At 31.3% G+C, this 18,267-nt stretch overlaps 1 protein-coding gene across 1 annotated transcript in view; it reads right to left on the reverse strand.

Annotated features, from left to right (window-relative positions):
* Window positions 1–7,911: 7,911 nt before the first annotated feature.
* The window catches only part of LOC134691118 (uncharacterized), a 33,961-nt gene continuing 23,605 nt past the window's right edge, over window positions 7,912–18,267 (reverse strand). The window contains exons 8-9 of the mRNA XM_063551383.1: window positions 14,967–15,186; window positions 7,912–12,018 (exon numbers count right to left, since the gene is read on the reverse strand). Coding sequence (XP_063407453.1) covers window positions 11,546–12,018; window positions 14,967–15,186 — 693 coding nt within the window. The 3' untranslated portion in view covers window positions 7,912–11,545. The remainder of the gene's footprint in view (window positions 12,019–14,966; window positions 15,187–18,267) is intronic.

Raw genomic sequence — 18,267 nt, forward strand, 5'->3', positions numbered from 1 at the left:
AGGGGTAAATTATTGTTTTAACTTAAATGGGTAAAGTGACACAAATTTTATATCAAACTTTAATAAATGTTGGTGAAAAAAAGAAGACTTTTTCAGTTGACTATCTTTTACAATAGATGTATGAACCTGACTTGATATAAGCTAATATTAATTATTATACTTCACACTAAACAGCCAGATTTTGATTGGTTAATATGAGGGACATAATTAACATCTATTCCATGGCTCAGCTGGAGACTTTTTTTTAATGTCACCCTCTCCTGCAGACCAATCAAAGTTTTATAAACTAATGGACAATTTATATTAATATCTTGAAAGAAAGTGCTACTGATTTATGAAACGGCCTCTAAACTTTTTTATAGACAGTAAAAAAAAATACATTTGCTTCACTTATGCTGTTTTGCTAATTACATTATGTACATTTCAATGAATAATTTTAAAGACAAAAATGACAGAATAATAAATAAAATATCACAGAGCTGAGTGGGTTATAGAGCAGATTGAAATTTGAAGAATCATCGTCAACCTTTGCTGTGCCTACATGGATAATATTTTCTCAGGGTAATATTCTACTCTATCAACCCCTCAGCTATGGGCTATTCATATAAATGCAGTGTGCAATTTTTGATATACTCATTCTTTTAAATGACATTTTTAAGAATACAAGGCAGAAAGTAAACTCTTGTAGTGAATCTGTTTTTGGATACATGTTTTTTGTGTGTGAATATATTTATGGTGAAATGAATGGTTGTATAAACGTGTGTTAAGTGAACAAGTATTATTTCTCTTGTTCAAGTTGTACATTTCTTGTTGTACAAGGTCCAAAGTTTACCAAAGTATTGAGTGCTAATTAGTTAAGTTTTGATGCTTTTTATATGTTGGATTCATTATTTTGTTAGGATGACAATTTTTTTAACAATTTCGTTGTTGAATGTGACGAACAATTCAAATTTACAACAATGTACAAAAGATCAATAGGATAAGGCCATAAAAGGAACGTGTGTGTTTGCTCTAACCATACCTTTCCAGGAAATAGCTGCCTACTCAACATATTTTGTTGTCTTATGTACATTTTTGTTTTGTTAATCAGCAATGCATGTAGAGTAAAAAACATCTGACACTTTGATTTCTTTTTATTGAAAAAAAATGCCAACCTACCTAACCACTGTCCTTGCCTTAGGGTAGGGTTTCGGCAAACAAAAATATTTAAAGTGTGGCTTAGTCATGCAGACTTTGCCAAAACCATGAAATCAAATATTCATGAAAATACAGGTTCTCCTCCATCCACAAAAAATACCCACAAATTAAATGAATCCAGGATCTAAAGTTTGTTATTATTATTTTTACTCTTGTTAATTTTTGCTTTATTTACTTCTAACTCTTTGTTTTTCTAATGACATTTTTTCAAAATATTCTATCTATGCAGTCTTCTCCCTGGGGCCTTAAACTGGTGCTATATTTTCTACCATGTTGCTATCTTGAATAATTTTATAATAGAATGTATAGGGGCCATAGTGCTATGTTTTGTTTTAAAAACCAATGCTGTGTTTATTTCCATTTTTTTTTTAAATTCTTGGAATTTTAAGGAAAATTTTTATAAACATAGGAGAATTTCAACTGCATTTTTAAATGTTACATAGTATCTCTTTTTTTATCAGTAAATATATGATACAATTTTTAAAGCTTTTAATTTTTTATCTTTTTAAACGAAATGAATTACAAAAACAGTTTTTTTTACAACTGTTTTAGAACTTATAATTAGTATTATAAGGATCATTTGCTACAATTTTGCCAGTACACATTTTAAAAAGTTTTTATTTTATTATAAGAATATCACTTTAGGTCAGTTTTGTCAAAATCAGCCCCAAACATCAATGCATTATTTATTTATCTATTAGTTAACAGACAGTAATATTGATTTTATTTAGATCCTATAGTGTATTGGGTATTACTTATTGGTGCAAAGAAGTGTCAAGGGGCAAATTTTGTTGTTAATACCCCAAGACAAAGACATTTGAAAAGTCTTCCTTTTTGATACATTGATTATATACAATTTGTATTTTCCTACATTTCTTCTCTTCTTTTACTGTCCTTTATTGATATTGGTGATATATGTGTATACAAGTAGACGGCTGTGATATTTGCATTGATAAATCATTTGTTTTATACATCATCTATCATAATGTATGTATGTTGAATTAAAATAAAATAAATTATAATATGGTTTTGTTTTTAAATTACTTTATACTGTACCTGTAAATTAAAACTATTTACAGAAATGTGCATATTGTTTGGATGATGTTTTGTCCCTGGGTGACATGAGTAGCAGAAGGTGACATATCGATCCTTTGTATAAACAGCATAATTTGATATGACTTTCACACAAGTGATAGGTTAAGTGGTAAAAAATCAGGTTCAATTTTCTACATTTCAACTAGTATATATTTGTTTAGGGGCCAGCTGAAGGACATCTCCGGGTGCGGGAATTTCTCATTGCCTTTCTCAATTTTATTTGAAAATGTCTGTACCAAGTCATGAATATGACAATTGTTGTCAATTCGTTTGATGTGTTTTATCATTTGATTTTGCTATTTGATTAGGGACTTTCGATTTTGAATTTTCCCCAGAGTTCAGTAATTTTTTTGATTTGATTTTACTTTTTATTCCCTTTAATAGTAAGTCTGATTTATGTACATCTATCATCTCATTTCAATGGAGATATGTTGGTCCAACCTCATCAGTCATGGTCTATTGATTGTGAAACTTTGTTAAGTTGAAACGTTAATATCACCACATTTGTAGATCAGCATGGTGGGTACCACATGTCGAACAGGAACAGCCTTACCTTCTTGAACAAGTTTTATTGAATTTTTCAACATTTTTTTATTTTGCAGTTGGATGTCAGTTTATTTTCGATTTGTTAGTTTAAAAGTTCTTTTGGTATTATCAGCCTCTTTTCTTAGTTTTGAATATTAATTTCTATAAAGGGGAATCACTATAAATGGTAATTGACTGATGTTTGGAATTGATTTGTATTATTATGTCTATGGAGACTCCCCACTCAGTCATGGTCTATGTAAAACGTTTGCATAGTTTACGATTACTAGGTTAGTTTAAGAGGGACCACTCAGCAACATTCTTTAGCTCTGAAAATTATAACTAATGTTTAAACCAGCAAACTTTAGAAAAACTTTATAATCAGAACAGATCAACTTTTTAAAGGAGTAATGCTCTTTGTAAATAAAAGTGGTAACAGAAGCAATATCATGCATACATTTCTTGAAGGATAAATACGACTTAAGAAATCATGAAAACATATTTGAGTTATTGCTCTGAGATATATTAAATGTTCACATTGACAAGCAATTCTATTGTTTTGAAAGGATTTAACCATCATTGGAAGCCCATTGTGTTGAAATAGATAGCTGATAAAAATCTACCTATGCTACTGTTATGTTTTTACAGCTAAAATTTAAGTTCAGTTTTAGATTTAAATTTATATTAATATAAGGTATATTTGAATGTTTTCCCAGGAACTACAATACAAGGATTTCTGAAATTTGGTTTCAGGCTTTGTACAATTCGTCTATACCGTGTGATGCGTTTTCAGGTTCATCACTCTACAACTTCCTGTTACCCGAATACTTGCATCATTTTACACATGACGTTCAATTTGAAATTTTCGTTACATTTTTCTCAGGAACTACATTACAAGGGTTCTTGAAATTTGGTTTCAGGGTTTACATAAGTCAGCTTTATCGTGTGGCGTTTATAGATTCATCAATTATCAACCTCCTATTTACTGTCAAGTATTGGGAGGGCCCCGGTATCATCAGTGAGCTGTAGCTCGCGGTTTCACTGGTTATGATAACTTCTGATAATCCCGATGTTTGTGGCATCGGCGGTGTGGCATTGAAAATTGTCAAGTTTTCTGATTAAGTTAGTTTGATAAGAAGTACTTATGCTCGACTATTGATATTTCATTTAAAGTTGCATTAATATCAGTACATACATGCCAGTTTTATGGCTATTTCTCGGCCCTGCCTGCTAGTATATATATATAAAAAAGAATGCTAGTATATATATATAAAAAGAAGATGGGGTATGATTGCCAATGAGACAACTCTCAACAGGAGACCAAAATGACACAGAAATTAACAACTATAGGTCACCGTACGACTTTCAACAATGATCAAAGCCCATACCGCATAGTCAGCCAAATTGAAAAATCGTCTAAAAGCAATAATCTACAATGATTTTCAACATAAAAATAGTTGCATACGCTATAGATTTATTACTTTGGGATACCATACTGCAACCTAGTATTTTGTATATAGTGAACAAAAGGTAAAACATGCTACACAGAGGAACAATTGATCAGTATGCTGGAGTTTCTTATTGACAACATATATGTTGAATTTTGAGGTAGACGTTTTCAACAAATTGTGGGCATTCCTACGGGAACGAACCGTTTGCCTCTCCTTGCCAAACTCCGTTATTTTCATATTAATCGGAGTTCTTTCAGATACTTGTTAAAACATGAAGATCAAAGAAGCCAAGTAATTTAATTTCACATTCAGGTATATTGATGATGTTCTTTCCATTTACAATCCAAACTTTTCTGATTGGGTTCCATAAATATATAAACAAGAACTAGCAATAAAAAAACCCAATAGACACGACTTTCTGAATCTCTGCCTAATGTTTGGACTACTACCTCGAATTTGACATACACTACACGGTAATCTCAGTACCAGTATCTATGACAAACGAGACGATTTGAATTTTGAAATTATTAATCCCCCACACCTTAGTTGCAATATACTAATTCAACTGCATATGGAATATACATTTCTTAGCTTATTCGGTATTCAAGAGCATGCAGCAACTACTCAGACTTTGTAAAACGTCACTAGTGTCTGCGCAGAAAGTTGACGAACCAAGTTTATGTCAAAGAACGTCTCGTCCTTTTTCTAAAAAAGTTCATTGGAAGGTACCAAGACCTTGTTGATAAATATTCCGTATCAACTTTACAAATAATACACGATCGATGGTCTTGCAGTATAGATTCTTGGTACTGACGTTGTTTATCATCTTAATAACATTTTACAGATAACTCATCATAGATACAAGGATTAAATTTTGTATTTACACCAGACGCGCCTTTCGTCTACAAAAGACTCATCAGTGACGCTCGAAACCAAAAAAGTTAAAAAGGCAAAATAAAGTACGAAGTTGGAGAGCTTTAATGACCAAAATTCCTAAAAGTTTTGCCAGCGAAGCGAAGGTAATCTATTCCTGAGGTAGAAAAGCCTAAAGTATTTCAGAAATTCAAAATTTTTGTAAACAGTTAATTTATAAATATGACCAGTATTCTTTTTAATTGTCTTTCTGGATATACATTTGACTATTTAGTCTGTTTTTGTGGTATCCATTTGAAGTGGCTCTGTACTTATACATTCCGTCAATGTGTTATTGTGCCACAATAAATGTTTATTTATGTTTTTTTTTATAGTGATTGAGATGATAACTCAATGTTGCTTGATGTGCCCCAATTTTTGACATTTGTACCTATTAATTCTATTTGTTTTGTTCACACATCGTTGTGTATATAATAAAATTTTATGCAACAATCATACACGTGAGATGTTTAGCTAGCTATAAAACCAGGTTTTATCCACCATTGTTTTCATAAGAAAATACCGGTACCAAGTCAGCAATATGACAGTTGTTTATATCCGTTCGTTTGAAGTGTTTGAGCTTTTGATTTTTTCCATTTAAATTTTCCTTGTAGTTCATTTTTTTTGTAATTTTACCTTTTTCTAAATTATAAACATCAATTTTATCAGTGTGAAACTTCGTATCTAAGAGATGGCGTGAATTCGATGTGGATACTGAAAAATTCTATGACTTTTTATAGTAAATACAATCTAAGACTCTTTCATCTTGCAATGGTATTAAACAATTCACCTTTCTACACTCTACACAAAACAAGGTATTAAATAAAACTGGAAATCAACATCAAGTTTAGAAAACCTCCATTTCTTCTTACCCCTTAATTTCATGGTGTTAGTTCAATAATTTTTCAATTTGATGAAATTACCATTTTTTTCGGTTTAGTTGATTTTTTCATATTCAACCTAATAATTATAATTTAAAGACATATTGTGCATTAAAACTTACCTTAAGAAATAAATTGCAAAAATTTGATAGTATGACTAAATCTTTTCATGATCTGTAAACATGAAAACTTAGAAACTAAGCTTACTCCATGCATGCATGGACGAAGGTAACTAACGTTAACTTAGTCCATGCATGCATGGACTAACACAACAGACTTAGTCCATGCATGCATGGACGAAGGCAACTAACCCTAACTTAGTCCATGCTTGCATGGACTAACACAACAGACTTAGTCCATGCATGCATGGACGAAGGCAACTAAAGTTAACCTTTTTAAAGTAAAAAAATTTATATATGCATGCATGGACTAACATAGCATATTTGGTATATGTATGCATGAGTGAAACTAACTTTATATAGACATTTGAAATTATTTCATTTTTAAAGCAGACTTAGTCCATGCACGCATTGGCTAACCCAACTTGTAATGTATACATAGTTTGGTTATACCATGCATATATGAACTTACCCAACGAAATTTGTAATCATGAATAGACTAAGACCAAATTTTTCATTTAGATGTATAAATAAGCGTCATTGTTTTAACAGCATTAGTCCATGCATACATGAACTAACCCAACTTATTAACGTAGTCCATACATTTATGAAATCCTAGGATAAAGAAGGAAAACTGTAAATGTGACATAGACAACAACCCGACAAAAATATGAAAGTAAACCCAAGGCTACAAATAGGTATTTGATACGAGAATCCCTTATTTATTAATGTGCCCTAGATCAAGAAAGTTAACACCATTCTACACTCAAAAAAGTATGCTTCAACCTAAAAAGGAAACAACATCATGACGAATAAAGACCAATTATTCCTTACTTCGACCAGACACAACAATGAAACATATTTTGTGAGCACTCAACCTCCCTTCTTTATTTTCAGCCAGTGTAAGTCTTCTTGATTTCCCTAGTCAGCAGTTACAGGCTGATATTTTGTTCAGTGTCAAATAATAGAACTATCATTTGATTTAATGAGAGTTTAGGATGAATGTTTTGTCACATCTTTTTTCTTTGGTGGCTAAATCTCTGAACTGCTTTTCTTCTTCATTTTATTCAATCCTGCATATTGTTCATCCGGACTTTTTTGCTGGTTGCTCATTTTACATTTCTTTTACTCGAAACTCTTGTCACGCCTTTCTTAAAATTTAACCAAATCTCAGGTCAAAATTAAATTACAGCTCAACGGGTTCTTTGTGATATTTAAGGGACAATGACATCAATGACAGGAACGTGTATACTCTTTGTTTTAAGAGTCTTCAAAAACTGTGGAAGGTATACCAAGCATATTCTTTTGAAGAAAGACATTTGTCTTAGGAGTATATTTTATACTCACAAGATAAAGATAAGGATGGCTGTTTCATGACTAGCACAAAGTTCATTCAAGAGAACATTTTAATGTAATATGATTGCGAGTTTTGATTCGTACTTAAATCACATGACAAGCTAGATGGTAACAACTTAACATACAAGATCAAGAACTCAAGTCATGACACTTAGAAGAAAACTATTGTGCAAATAACAGGAACATACTAATCTTTACTAGCATAAATTCTTAAGTATAAAAGGTACATGTAGTAATGCAAAGCGTACCCCTACCTTGCAGTGTGTATGTCAGTCAGTTCATCAAAGACAAAAATAAAAAATTATGAAATCATTTATTACAGAAAGTTTCAAAAATAACAAATGCATATAAATTATATAAACTTTATATCAATCTTTAACAGTAACAAAAAAGTGGTTTGATCAACAAAACTCCTACAAAAATACTAACTACCGTACATGTACAATATTTAAAATATCACAGATGGAAATATATCAATGAAGATAAATATAGGTCATCGATGAGTTAAAAAAGATATCTAAAATTTTAATGCCAAAATATGGCATTTTTGCACCCAAGGGAGATAATTTGGAGCCTTTTCAATGATATCTACATTCTAAAAGTCACCTGGGGCCAACACATATTGATTTGTTGGAATAAGTTTTGTACCATATGATAATGTAACAACTTCTTAAGGTAATTAATAAAATTTGTAATGAAAAATAAACGTTTGATTTTTTTCTAAAAATTTTATACCTGCAAGCCTCCTTAATCAATCGCAATAAAAAAATCTTTTTAAAAATAAGTGGTCCTAGAAGGCACTAGTCTAGATTAATAAGCAATTTAATTTCTTTTCTATTGAGCCAAAAGACAAACAATTCCCATTATACATATTGGCGCAGAACACACATCGACTGATATATATAAAAAAGAAGAGGTGGTATGATTGCCAATGAGACAACTATCCACAAAAGACCAAAATGACACAAACATTATCAACTATAGGTCACTGTACGGCCTTCAACAATGAGCAAAGCCCATACTGCATAGTCGGTCATATAGTTTTGTTGGTTAATTTTGTGAGGTTTAAATTTTTGGCTTATAAAATATAGGCACATTTAGATAGCTTAGTTATTTCAGGAAAAAGAAGACTTTTTTCTAATTATTTTGTTCATTTGTGAACAGTGACATGTTCAACTTTAACTTTTTAAAAATGCATGATTTTGGTGGATAGAAAAGCTGTATATAGAAATGGGATAATGCACAGTTATATTCAAAATATCTAAAACTGACATACATTGTTTTCTAATGAATTTCATGATATTGTTTCAAACAAAAAAGTGTACATTTATAATAAAATATCTAAAATCTTAAAATGTATAAAGTGTACACATGTACAAAAAAAAATATACTGAGCTGCTAAATATGATCATGATGATATCATTAAAAAAAAGGTTATAACTATTTTCATTTTGATTGCAATGAATATTAATGGCATACAAGGTTATAATAATGGTATTTGATATTTACCTTTTAGTAATTTTGAAATGTGATAAAAATTGTTTATCTATTCATAGTTCTGAGTAATTCTTTCCTTAATACAAATTGAGTCTTACAAACAAATGACAGTGAAGAAAACAACATCAATTTTGAAAATTAAGAACTTTGTTAGTACCAATTATTTAACATACATGTAGTTCATTAAAGATAACTTTTACTCATACTTATTAAATCTTAACAATAATCAAACAATTGGTGGATGGATATAAAACAATAAAATGAGTCTGCGTTTTCAAAATATCATTCGATGTTTACCACTGTTTGTTTATTTTTTATTTATACAGAATTTCAAAAAAAATTGATATAAAATATTATGTAAAATACTTTTAAAAAAATTGCAGTTAAGAGAGAATAAACCAGATAAATAAATACTAGAAGCCTTATTCATGATTAAAAGTGTCACTGTTGAGTCTTTTGTTGAAGTATTATTGCAAACCCAATTAAATTTTTCCACAGTTTCACTTGATAGTTATCTGTTAAAACTTTTATGTCTCAAAATATAAAAGATTGAAAAAAAATATTATCAATATTGAATAAAAACACAAAATCGAATGCAATTTATTTAATTTAAAAAATGATATTACTATCTATTTAGCAGTTATTTTTTTTAATCAAGTAAATGAATAGAAGAGTGATATCTTAAGGTGGTACCTAACACTACAGGGAGATAACTCTGTAAAAATCAGCTAAACTTTTTAATCACATTGTTTGTTAAGGAAATGTTATGCTTCTCGATGATTAAAATAAGTGTTTGTCAAACTGCTATATAACCAATAAATTTTTTCTGATAAAGTGGTTGGTTCAAATTTTTTTAAGTTTTTATATTTTTGTCAAAGGGTAAAAGGTAACATTTTGTCAAAATTTTATGAAAATTAAACGACCCAAATTAAAATTAGCCAAGGTGTTGGGTAACCACCACAAGAAGAAACTCAAAAGGTCCAATTGAAAAAACTACGCAGGATACAATAGCTTTAATTGTACTTGTTCAATGGAACAAAAGAAGTGCCAAAAGTTTAAATCAACTATCAAATAATTGGTACATTAGAGTGTATGTTTCATTATACATGTAATACGTTATTTGAAGGGCTATTATTGCAAATCTCCCATTATTCCTTAAGAATTGCATTTAAGAATTGAATGCTTCTTTTTGTAAATTTATTTGGGTGTAAAAGCATTGACCGAAGTACATTTTGTATGAAACGCAGAAGCGCTTCATACTAAAAATGTGCACACAGTCAACGCTTTTACACCCCTATAAAGTTACAAAAAGAAGCATTCAATACTTATAATTACATTTTTTAGCTATGATCATGAAAATACGAATTTTATAAATTTTGTATATGATTCACCTGTGCACTTTATTGTGGGACCACGTGCTATCATGAATGAAAAGTTTTATTGAGTGATGCAATTGCTTACGGAATAACAAGTGATGTGTCGTTAGCCAATCAAAATAAAGTATTATAATGAAACATACATCTAATGTAATTATTATGCAATAAAATTTATCATTCCGGAAATAAAGTGCACAGATGAATTAAATCAAAACTGATAAAAGGAGTAGGTCCAGTAAGACCCCTTTTTGGCCCCAAAAAATAACAGTTTTACAAAATTGTTAAAATGTAAACTTTTAGTTATTTATTGGACAGTTAAATGGTTCTGCTACATAAATATGGGCAGTTTTTGACAATACAATGAACATATATCGGGTTGTAGCACTATTAAGTCATGCTAAATTACGGAAAACTTCAAAATTCTATCATTTAAGTTAAATTTTAGATGGTTTCCGTGTAAAACGAAAGTGGCCGCATTCGTGTTCATCCTTAATATGGAAATGTAAGTTGTATTTCATGATAATACATAACATATATAAAGGTTGTGGATGAACAAGGATGCGGCCACTTTCTTTTTTGACAAAAACCATCTGAAAAGTGTCGTTTTTTGGCAGATTTGAGAGATTTTTCATATTTGAGCTTGAATTGGACAGTTTTTAATGACTAAATCAATTAAAATTCTTCACATAAATTAATTGAATCAAGTGAAATAGACACTTAAGTGTTTAAAAAGTGGTCAAAATCTTTCGTCAGATGAAACTGAAATTTGAGGCCAAAATGAGTCCTTACCGGACCTACTCCTTTGTGTTTTATTATCCTAGCTAAAAAATGTAATTATAAGTATTGAATGCTTCTTTTTATAACTTCATAGGGTTGTAAAAGTGTTGACTGTGCGCACATTTTAAGAATGAAGCGATTTTGCGCTTCATACAAAAAGTACTTTAGTCAACGCTTTTACACCTCAATGGAGTTACAAAAGGAAGTATTCAATTCTTTAAATAAGTGAATCTGTGGAAAAGTTGCATTGGGTTGGTAATACATGTACTCACACCATTGTTTATATGCCAAAGATAGACATATTTTTAAATGCATTGAATATACAAATTTGTAAACACAAATGGTTAATTGGATTTGAACTATAATTGAGACATGGGAGTTTCTGGAATTATCAAGCAGCTTAATGGGCACTGAGTTTCAGCACATGATGCTGAAATAGATTCAAATGATGGTGTTTCACTGGAAACCAAAGAACAATCTTTACCATCATTTGAATCTATTGCAGAATAATCATCAATAATACCTGATTCATCTAATGTAGCAACTAAATCTGAACAATCATCAATTGTGTCATCACAAACATCCATTCTATCAACAATATATACATTTAATTTGTGCTTAATTTTACATAGTTCTTTTTTTAATGTCAATTTGTGTTTGTTTATCAATTTTTGAACATGAAAATTATTGTGAATGTCACCACTACATCCTGGTATCTGAATGGTTATATCTATAGTTGATGACGCAACATCATATGGTATTACTGCTTCATTTTTTGCCCCCTCACAAAAATCCAGAAACAACTTTGGGACTGTTTTACCAATTGCAAGTGCTGAAAATAAAAGTGGAATGATATTATAATTGCACAGCTTCATTTGAATATAATTCCTTAATGTTCGTAGCATAATAGAAAGACCTTTGCAAAATTAACTTTTCAGTGGCAGACACAGTGAAAGGGGAACAAGGGGATGAGTCCTCCCTTTTCTGAGGACTATCTTTGTATTTGAATGGAACCCTATGGTTGGAACCTCTACTTTTTAAAACAGCCGTAACCACCCCTGCTCTGGTAACCTATGGAAACTAGTGAGGTGAATTCAATGTGACATGTTCAATTGCCATGAAATATTGTTCAATTCAGTTGACAGAACTTTAAAGCCAAAGTTATCAAAAAGCGTCCATTTGACAGCAAAGTGTTAAGAAATAATAGATATTTTTCATTGGGGACATGATTAAGTCCTATCTATTTTTAAACTGTGTCCTCAAAGGGAGGTTATACACAGGTCATCAAAATGTTTTATTACATTGGTTGCAATGAATTACATCGTTTCCTTTTCCCAGTGAGATAAAAATTGTTAATTTTACATGTGAAATCACTCTTCTGATAGCATAAATCAATAGGCCGTGTCAAGACCTTGACAACATTGGATCACAACAAATTGTTAATGCAAAAAAAAGATAAAAGTTCCTAACATTTTCTACTTTAGTTTCATAAAATAAAAGCAAATACCAATGTAATTTTTTTTATCCTATCCCAGGTTTGGGGGATGGTTAGGATCCCCTAACATGTTTAACCCTGGCTCCACATTTTGTATGCATTTGCCTGTCCCAAGTCAGAATCCTGTAGTTTGGTGGTTGTCGTTTGTTGTTTGCCTGTCCAAAGTCAGAATCCTGTAATTCAGTGGTTGTCGTTTGTTGTTTGCCTGTCCAAAGTCAGAATCCTATAATTCAGTGGTTGTCGTTTGTTGTTTGCCTGTCCAAAGTCAGAATCCTGTAATTCAGTGGTTGTCATTTGTTGTTTGCCTGTCCAAAGTCAGAATCCTATAATTCAGTGGTTGACGTTTGTTGTTTACCTGTCCAAAGTCAGAATCCTATAATTCGGTGGTTGTCGTTTGTTGTTTGCCTGTCCAAAGTCAGAATCCTATAATTCAGTGGTTGTCATTTGTTGTTTGCCTGTCCAAAGTCAGAATCCTATAATTCGGTGGTTGTCGTTTGTTGTTTGCCTGTCCAAAGTTAGAATCCTATAATTCGGTGGTTGTCGTTTGTTGTTTGCCTGTCCAAAGTCAGAATCCTATAATTCAGTGGTTGTCATTTGTTGTTTGCCTGTCCAAAGTCAGAATCCTGTAATTCAGTGGTTGTCGTTTGTTGTTTGCCTGTCCAAAGTCAGAATCCTATAATTCAGTGGTTGTCGTTTGTTGTTTGCCTGTCCAAAGTCAGAATCCTGTAATTCGGTGGTTGTCGTTTGTTGTTTGCCTGTCCAAAGTCAGAATCCTATAATTCGGTGGTTGTCGTTTGTTGTCTGCCTGTCCAAAGTCAGAATCCTATAATTCGGTGGTTGTCGTTTGTTGTTTGCCTGTCCAAAGTTAGAATCCTATAATTCAGTGGTTGTCGTTTGTTGTTTGCCTGTCCAAAGTCAGAATCCTATAATTCAGTGGTTGTCGTTTGTTGTTTGCCTGTCCAAAGTCAGAATCCTATAATTCAGTGGTTGTCGTTTGTTGTTTGCCTGTCCAAAGTCAGAATCCTATAATTCGGTGGTTTTCGTTTGTTGTCTGCCTGTCCAAAGTCAGAATCCTATAATTCGGTGGTTGTCGTTTGTTGTTTGCCTGTCCAAAGTCAGAATCCTATAATTCGGTGGTTGTCGTTTGTTGTTTGCCTGTCCAAAGTCAGAATCCTATAATTCAGTGGTTGTCATTTGTTGTTTGCCTGTCCAAAGTCAGAATCCTATAATTCAGTGGTTGTCGTTTGTTGATGTGTTACATAGCTGTTTTTGTTGACTTTTTGTACATAAGTTACGTAGGTTGTTGTCTTTCTCTTTTGAATATATTTTGAATCCTTTTATATCATTTTTGTTTAATACCATCTTATAATCATCAGCACTGTTGTGCCAATTCTTAGACTTATATATATATTTATACTGTGCTCGGTCTATTTGAGCAGTCAAAATGTGTTGACTGTATATTTCTATGTCATATACAGTCACTGACCCGATATCACTTTTCCTCATGAATGTATAAATAGAAGTTGCCGAAATAATATTTAATTATTCATGACCTCTTCAACCTGTTCTTGTTTCAAATGCATACAACGATGCGTGGAACGCCTCATTTATTTTACAATTATTGGAAAAACATATTTCATGTATTAATATTTTTGTGTTTGCAACCTATAAATCATTATGTTTAATGCTAATGGTTGATATTTAAGTCCATACTCAAACAATTTCGTTCACCATTGAGTATGGGTTTCCACAGGTGAATGTACATTTCATTGTGTTGTAAATTTCTCAGCAAGCATGATATGAGACTTTTTTAAAGGGGACTTCCGCCATATTTAAATAAAATAAATAACCTTTACGCATTAAACAACAATTAAAAAATATTTTATTTTAGGTTGCAGTATAAAGACAATAATAGTGCACAGCCTCGCATTTCCCCGTTTCTAAGCCTTATCCTTATATCGTTGATATGTCAAGTCAATGCACTATTATTGTCTACATACATTTAGACTTGTCTTACTAATATCTGCTGCGTTTAAAAAAAAGTGTTTGAATATTAGACTAAGTTTTCTTGTATGAATCAATTTACATTGTCATTTTGGAACCTTTAAAAGCTGTATGGTATTTGCTCATTATTGAAGGCCGTATGGTGACTTATATTCTTTAATTTCTGTGTCATTTTGTTCTCTTTTGGAGTTGTCTCATTTGCAATCATACCACATTTTCTATTTCCATATTTGCCCGACAGCTTGTTTTTATCATATGTATAATAATAGTTTATAACTTACTGCAAAATTCTTCTATTCTATCAAAATGGTTTGGATATAACACTCTGGCATTGTCTGCACTGCTATTTGTTATTTTAAAAAATATTTCGTTCAAAAGCATGATTTTCTTTTTCTTTTCTAGGGTTAGAACTGCTTTGCCAATGGTGTGGACGCCTTGATTAATTGTCTTCAGGGTTTTTAATTTACACCCTTCAGCTGTGCCCTGCAATGCTCTAAATATCTGAAAAACATGAAACCCATTTATTCTATGTATTAAAAAGGGTCAAAGTTTCAAATTCTAATGCAACAACGTTTGTAACGTTCATTTTGATTGGATAACGTCACTTTCTTACATGGCATCAATTAATGCTATGGGACGTAAGCGCAGACAGCATATGACAGATTTTAATTACATGTTTTAACTTTGTTTTCTGTCACTTTCATTAGAATGGAGATAACAATATTGTATTTTAAGCTCTGACGGCATCAATTTTGGATTTGATGGTCGCAAATACTCGTTTACTGTCTCCGCTAACGTGTTGCCAGTAAACGTAATTTGCAACCATCAAATCCCCAATTGATACCATCGGAGCTTAAAATACAATTCAGTTATCTCCTAATTGGCAGGTTGTTTTAGGGATCTTAATTAAACACTATTCTGAGTTTTGATAACCAGAAATTCTTTCAAACTAAGTTTCTGAGTCTGGATAACCAGAGATAAGTTCTTTCAAAGTTCTATTCCATAATAGCATGTGCACAACTTAGAAAATTTACTTTGACATGGGTACAGGTTTCCAGAAAGTTGTAAATTTCTGGGCGCTAAATGAAATCTGAGGGATTTGTTTATAACACAAAATGTTTACCACCTTCATGCTTTAGATATATGAGTCAAGAAAAATGAAAAAAATCCTAAATGATGTTTGATCCTCTTTCTGATTTTTTTTTTTCATTGGCCTATATCTCAAAAACAAGTATACAGACCCTTGTTTTTTTCTGCGATTTTAGTTTCTTTATTTATATACTATCAATTTAAAACAGCCTTTCAAAAAGCTTGTTATTTTGAAATAATGCAGCCAACATCCTTAAATTACTCAAATGATGTTCAATGTTCATGCATATTATAAGTTTGTGAACTGCAAATGTGAAAAGTGTCATCAATATGCAATAATTAATGGAGTTCAAACTGCCCCACATTACTCATGATTTATCTATCCAAGGTAAAAGGATATATTATATATACTATAAATGAAAGACATTTTTCTTGTTTTCAAAACAATTTATAGATATCTTAAAAGATTTAAGGCTTGAGAACAAGTGTAATGAGATTTCCTTCGTATTAAAATTTTCAAAGGGGTATAACCTGTTTAAAATATTGAATCAGTTCTGATTTCTTAAAGTATCTTATTGAAGACATTGCTAAGGTAAACCTATGATGTTTCATAAAATTCTGGCAAGAATCATACACATGAGTGCACTCACTAACAGCACAATTTTCCATATCATCTATATATCCTAAGGACACAAATCTTTAAGGAATAAATAATTGGCTTGAAAATTTGTCTGAGACATGGAGGGTGTGCACATGTAATAATATTAATTTCATAAAAATCTGACAAGAAAAGTACAAATGAGTACCAATACTAATAATGCAATTCTTCATATGATCAATTTCCAAGGGTTATAACAAGTCTGTGCTGACTTTCAAACTGGACAAAGACATGGCTGATATAATCCAGAGGTTAACCTTTATGACACAAGTTTAATGAGAATTGTACACATTATAGAGTAATTATACTATTCATTTTTTTATATCAAAAATAATTTCTTAGGCATAACTCTTTCAAAATAAATTAATTGGCACTGATTTTTCAGCTTGTCTAATTTAAAGCATTGGGAATATAAAACTATGATATAAGTTTCATAAAAATATGTTAAGAATTATAAACAGAAGAGCACTTAAATGATACAAATTTTCATGTTAATAATGTTTCTAAATGGCATATCTTTGTTAAGAACAATTGATCAGCACTGGCAGTCTTTGCCAAACTGTTTAAGGGTTTGTCTGACTGAAATTAGATTTGACATTTTTGTACTATTACTACATGTAGTAGTACTATATGTTCAATTAAAAAATCTGCAATTTCTGTCGTTAAGACAGAATTTTAGATACACTGCACTTCTCTTTTTAACATGTACAAGAGTCAAGACATTGCTAACATAATCTTATAATATAAATTTAATAAAAAAAAAACTGGCAAGAATTGTACACATAGAGGCAATAATATGTTCCAAAGAGGCATAACTTTTTTTTTAATAACGGATCAGCTCTAAATTTGACATTCTTTCAAGATATCCAATTTTTTATGGAAATATTCTTTATAAAGCACAAACATGTCAGTAGACACCTCAGAAACTAACAAAACCTTTGAATAGACTTATTAAGAAGGGATATAGTTACAAAACTGTTGTCAGGTCATAAAAGATTGCATATTTTGGCGTTAATATTGATTCACTTTTAGGGTCTTTGTATCGAAACTTAGCACATTTCTTCAAAAACCAGTGGTTGACATGACACGGGTTATGTTCTTCTCATATATGTTATGATGGTATGATACTAAACCCCTAACGAGAAGATTTTTTTTTAGCTAGGATCATGTAAACACGATTTTTATCAAGTTTTAATTTAATTCACCTGTGCACTTTATTCTGGGACCGTGTGTCATCATGAATGAAACGTTTTATTGTGTTTTTATGTAATTGCTTACGGAATAACATGTGATGTGCAGTTAGCCAATCCGAATTACGTATTATAATGAGACATACATCTAATTTAATTATATGATGAAATTATAATCTTTCAGTCAGTTTAATTGAAGTCTGGAGCTGGCATGTCAGTTAACAGATATTAGTCTGTTGTCATTTTGTTTATTTTCTTTGGTTACATCTAATGACATCACTCACTTGAACAGAATTTTAATGTGCGTATTGTTATGTGTTTACTTTTCTACATTGGCTACAGGTAAAGGGGGAAGGTTGAGATCTCACAAACACGTTTAACCCCGCCACATTTTTGCGTCTGTCCCAAGTCAGGACCCTTTGGCCTTTGTAAGTCAGGTGTTATTTTAATTTTAGTTTCTTGTGTACAATTTGGAAATTAGTATGGCGTTCATTATCACTGAACTAGTATATATATTTGTTTAGGAGCCAGCTGAAGGACGCCTTCAAGTTCGGGAATCTCTCGGCAGATTCTATTTCCAGACATTTTTTTAAATCTAGATATTGGGACAAGGAGCTCTGTAGCCTATCAAAATGTTTAGCTTAT

The sequence above is a fragment of the Mytilus trossulus genome, chromosome 11 (assembly GCF_036588685.1).
Source record: "Mytilus trossulus isolate FHL-02 chromosome 11, PNRI_Mtr1.1.1.hap1, whole genome shotgun sequence".
NCBI lineage: Eukaryota > Metazoa > Mollusca > Bivalvia > Mytilida > Mytilidae > Mytilus > Mytilus trossulus.